Source organism: Pseudonaja textilis, chromosome 6 (assembly GCF_049901715.1).
Source record: "Pseudonaja textilis isolate UNSWEBS1 chromosome 6, rPseTex1.2, whole genome shotgun sequence".
Lineage (NCBI taxonomy): Eukaryota > Metazoa > Chordata > Lepidosauria > Squamata > Elapidae > Pseudonaja > Pseudonaja textilis.
The window spans coordinates 48288457-48293596 of NC_141995.1; the positions used below are offsets into that span (position 1 = coordinate 48288457).

At 46.8% G+C, this 5140-nt stretch overlaps 1 protein-coding gene across 1 annotated transcript; it reads right to left on the bottom strand.

The window, feature by feature from the left end:
- Nucleotides 1–283: 283 nt before the first annotated feature.
- Nucleotides 284–3840, bottom strand: SHISA3 (shisa family member 3). Its single transcript, XM_087936816.1, has 2 exons — nucleotides 3520–3840; nucleotides 284–765 (listed from the first exon to the last, which is right to left on the bottom strand). The coding sequence occupies exons 1-2, from the start codon at nucleotides 3806–3808 to the stop codon at nucleotides 377–379; spliced, it is 678 nt and encodes a 225-aa protein (XP_087792942.1). The 5' UTR covers nucleotides 3809–3840; the 3' UTR covers nucleotides 284–376.
- Nucleotides 3841–5140: the final 1300 nt, after the last annotated feature.

Here is a 5140-nt window from a genome sequence, read left to right on the forward strand (position 1 = left end):
CTACACGTTTTCCCGATTTTCGACACACCAAGCTGAAAAGGTTAGCCATCACTGCTCTGGAAAGAAATCTTGGGCTCATTTCCAGGGGTGGGATTCTACCGGTTTGGACCGGTTCAAGTGAACTGGTAGTTCTGGTGATCTTTTGGGCCCTGCCCTTTCCCGTGCTTTATTTCCTTGTTTTTGAGCACAGCTGATTTGCTTGCCGCACCTCAGCTGTTTTATTCACTGGGGCTGCAGTAGAAGGTTAAGTCTTAGAGCTGGAAAAATGGGCTTTTTTAAACACTGTGCGCGTGCTCACCAACCCAGTTATTACACCAGTTGAATCGCACCACTGCTCGTTCCCCACCCCCAGGCAGATCAATAAGTGGATGAATTGCTATGGTGTGGTTGACGCCACAAATCCAGACGACTGAGAGAGGTTGAGAGAATGGCCCACGGGCAAGCCACCTGCTGTGTATGGTGGCGGTGCAGAGGTCTCCCGGCTCCCACGTTCGGGCCTGACGAGGGGGAAATGGCCGAGGGAGTCTGCCAGACAGCCGGAGTTGATCGTTGGACTGGATGGTCTTGAGGGGATCCGTAAATTGGAGGAGCTGAGGATCATGGGTAAGGTCTCCATCTGGTAGCTTCGTAAAGAGAAGCGCAGAGGGGCCGGCGAGGTGGGCTTCGGCCTCAGGCAGGTGCAGCAGTAAACGGCGATGAGGGACCCCACGAAAATGAAAGTGATGAAGATGGAGCCAACTATGAGAAAAGGGACGTAGGTGGGCTCTGAGGAAAAGGAAACAAAATGATCAGGCTCAACCTCTGAGTTGATGGAGAATCCAATGATTAAAGATATTGTTCCAAGTATCAAGTGCTTCCCCACAGTCATATCATCCCAACCGGTCTTTATTTATTTATTTATTTAATAAACTTTATTGAGTATATACATTAAAAAACAGTGAATGTGGTGGCCGTCTTTTTTATATATATTTTTTTATTTTTAACAACAAACATAAACACAACACATAACACATAAAACAACAAATAAAACCTTCTTTCAATTGTACAGTGTGTCGGTTGGTACACATGTCTTGTGCACAATATCTTTGGTCTTTTCCCCTTAAATTTATATTCATATTGTATTAATTAACTTTCCATATCATATTATATTATTACTATACAATCATTAGACTTTAATTTCAATTGCATATTATCCTTCAGAGCACATCTCAATTCTTACTAATTTTTATTCACATTATATTTTATTTAAAGATAAGCAGTTATAACATATCATTACTACTATAATATACTTCAATTTCTTATTTTTCTACGTAGCCATTGATAGAACTAATCCCATATTTTATAATACTCTTTTTCTTCTTGCTCTCTAATTGCTAATGTTAATCTGCTCATTTCTGCACATTCCAGTATTTTTTAAAATTGCTTCCTCCTCCATCGTAATTTTCTCTGGTTGGTAGCTCAACAGCTCAAGTCCTAACTAAGGACCTAGGAACTGTTCAGGTAGCATCGGAGGATATAAGCTGTTCCAAGTAGGGTGTTTTTTTGTAGAATCAGAGTATTCAAATTTGATAAATTCAGGATTTCCAAATAGCGAGGCAGCCCTTTAGGTGTTGCTCCAAGGGCTCCAATTACAATGGGGATAACACACGATTTCTTTTTCCAAAGTCGCTCAACTTCAATTTGTAAGTCCTGATACTTTGTGATTTTTTTTCTTGCTGCGTGTCTACAATTCATGCATCCCCAGGTATTGCAATGTCAATGAACCAACCCTTTTTCTTTTCAGCTATTGTTATGTCAGGCGTGTTGTGGGCCAAAGTGCCTGTCCGTCTGAATTTCGAAGTTCCACAAGATCTTGACTTTTTCATTCTCCAGAATCTTCTCAGCCTGATGTTCCCAGGAGTTGTTACTATACTCAAATCCAAACTTTGGGCACGGTTTCCAGTGAATGAATTTTAGCAACTCAGTTTCATGATGATGATGATGATGATGATGATGATGATGATGGTGGATTTGAAGACACGAGTTTGATTTCTCATCATTTATGTCTGCTTGGTAGCAGCTTTCCCTTTAAAAAAAAAAAACTCTGCCTGCCCGGCAGATAAATCATCGGAGTTATTATCGTTTGGGCGGCATCCCGTGACATTTACTCCCCAGTTGTAACAGCACCCAGGAAAAAGGATTGCGCTCCTAACTTCTTCCTCGGTTGGGTCAAGAAAGGGCTGCGCTCGGGAAGAGGCAGAAATCCTCTTCTTCTCCAATATCTAGCAGATTTTTCCAGCGCGATCCTAGGCGTGACTACTCTGTAGTCATGTTTCCGGCTGACTACGGCTCGCCCGGCGCCCCACGCCGCTCGGGCTGGGCGGCTTCCACAAAATCCGAAGAAGCCGCTTCCAAAAGCGCTGTGAGTTGAGCCGCGCGACTTTTAACAAGAAGAGGCGCACCGTGCGCGAGTTGCGCCAAACGAGGTTCTTGACTCGAGGACGGGAAAGTGGGTTTAAAAGGGGGAAAAAAAGGAAAAAAATGCTTTAACTAGGATTTCTTTAGGATAACTAAACCAAATTGCCCAGGAATTTTTCTTTGTATTTTTCTTTGTCTTTTTTTGAGAAGAGAAGAGAAGAGAGAATAGAATAAAAGAGAATACAGAAAAGAGAGAGAGAGAGAAGAAGAGAGAGAAGAGAAGAGAAGAGAAGAGAAGAGAAGAGAAGAGAAGAGAGAACAGAACAGAACACAACACAACAGAGGAGGGGAGGGGAGGGGAGAGGAGGAGGAGAGGAGAGGAGAATAGAATAGAATAGAATAGAATAGAATAGAATAGAATAGAATAGAATAGAATAGAATAGAATAGAAGAAGAGGAGTGGAAAAGAGAAGAGAAGAGAGAAGAGAAGAGAAGAGAAGAGAAGAGAAGAGAAGAGAAGAGAAGAGAGAGAAGAGAAGAGAAGAGGAGAGAAAAGAAGAGAGAAGAGGAGTGGAGAAGAGAAGAGAAGAAAAGAGAAGAGAGAATTCTTGATTTGCGACACAGAAGGAATTTGGTTTTGGTGTATATGCTCTCAGTGTACATAAAAAATAAAAATAAAACACATTCATCAAAAATCATGATACAACCTTTAGTGATAGTCATAGGATAATAAATAAGCAATCAAATCATACGAGGAAACAAATAAAACAACATAAATGGTAAAGATACAAGAGTTAGTAATTTAATTGCAGTTTAATGACATTGCAATTAAATCACCCCCAAATGGCTCCTGACCGCCCAGCAAAACCTTCCAGTCCACAAGATGCACGGATGGGGAAGAAGACCCCCCCTTTCTCCAAAAGACCCTCCGGGGGATGCAACCTAATGTTGCCTGCTGCAACTGGCACCGAGCCTCCCTCCGACTCTTCGGGCGAGATCCCCGGCCAGTAGTATCCTCCTCCTCCGCCTCCTCCTCCTTGCAAAGACGCGCAAGGAAAGCCCGGCAAAAACAAAATAACACTCCCACTCGCGCGCGAGACCCACGCACCCACCCCCGGGACACTCACGGGCGCTCCCGCCGGGGGCTGCGGCTCGGGGTCGTCCGCGCACCCGCCTTGCTCCAAGCGCGCCTCGCTGGCGGCGCAACAGTAGCGCAAGACGCAGGAACCGCAGCAGATGGTGGCGTCGGGCGTGTCGAAGCGCTCCGGGCAGAGGAATCCTCCGTGGGACCGGCCCTGCGCGTCTCTCCAGCCGTGGCAGTACTCGCCGGGCGGGGGTCTCTGCGCCCAGAGCCCCCAGCGCGCCGCCAGGCAGCAGCTCAGCAACAGGCAACGCAGCCACCGGGCGCCCATGGCTACTGCGCCATGGGGATGCTCCGGCTTGCAAAGAGCACCCCCCATCCCCTCCCTCCTGGGAGGCCCATGGGCAGAGTAAGGGGGGTGGAAATGCTCCCCCTCTGCTGAGAACACCCAGCTAGCCCCTTAGGGAAACGACCCCCCCCACCTCTCCGAAAGGGCAGTGGTCAGCCATCAATAGGAAGGGTGGTTTTCCACTGGGGTGGGGGGGGGGAAGTGGCCAAAGCATGCCCCTGAAAGACCAGAGCAAGGGGGGGGGGGTCTTTGTGGGACAGAAGGAGGGAGGGCCCCAGAGGTCTGAGAAGGTTGCAATCCAGCCAGGGCCTTCTTATGGGCCCCACCGGGCAAATTATGGGCCTCTTACTATGACAACTCCTCACAGGAATAAAAATGTAAATGGGTCGATCAAAGGAAGCATTTATTTGCATAATATATGTATACTAAGATGATATACAAGGGGCATGGAAGGGTACGGATACAGATTTAACGGAGTTGGAAGGGACCTTGGAGGTCATCAAGTCCAACCCACCCACCCAAGCAAGAGACCCTACACCATTTCTGACAGAGGGCAGTCCAGTCTCTTCTTGAAAACTTCCAGTGATGAAGCTCCCACAACTTCCAAAGGCAACTTCTGTTCCAGGGTTTGATTGTTCTCACTGTCAGAAAAATTCTCCTTATTTCTATGTTGAATCTCAGTTTCCATCCATTATTCATTGTCTGGCCTTTGGGTGCCTTGGAGAATAGCTTGACCCCCCCTCCTCTTCTCTGGGGCAGCCCCTCAAATATTGGGAACACTGTTCTCCTGTCTCCCCTGGTCCTTCTCTTCCCTAGACGAGCCAGGCCCAGTTCCTGCAACCGTTCTTCAGATAGATAGGCAGGTAGGTAAGTAGGTAGGTAGGTAGATGGAGAGAGAGAGAGAGAGAGAGAGAACAGAATACAGACTAACAGAGTTGGAAGGGACCTTGTAGGTCATCTAGTCCAACCCCCACTCAAGCAGGAGATCCTACACCATTTCTGACAGAGGGCAGTCCAGTCTCTTCTTGAAAGCCTCCAGGGATGAAGCTCCCACAACTTCCGAAGGCAACTTCTGTTCCATTTGGTTGATTGTCAGGAATTTTCTCCTTATTTCCAAGTTAAATGTCTCCTTGTTCAGTTTCCATCCACTGTTCCATGTCTGGCCTAGAGGTGCTTTGAAAAATAGCTTGACCCCTTCCTCCTTTCTGGGGCAGCCCCTCAAATATTGGGAACACTTCACTCCTGTCTCCCCTGGTCCTTCTCTTCACTAGACTCGCCAGGCCCAGTTCCTGTAACCGTTCATTGTGTTTTATC

Bases quoted from the DNA above. Each gene is read 5' to 3' on its own strand.
- SHISA3 (XM_087936816.1), bottom strand. From the start codon at position 3,808: ATGGGCGCCCGGTGGCTGCGTTGCCTGTTGCTGAGCTGCTGCCTGGCG. The intron at 766-3,519 runs GTGTCCCGGGGG...CCTTTTCCTCAG, and splicing joins CCCGGCGGGAGCGCCCGTGA to AGCCCACCTACGTCCCTTTT.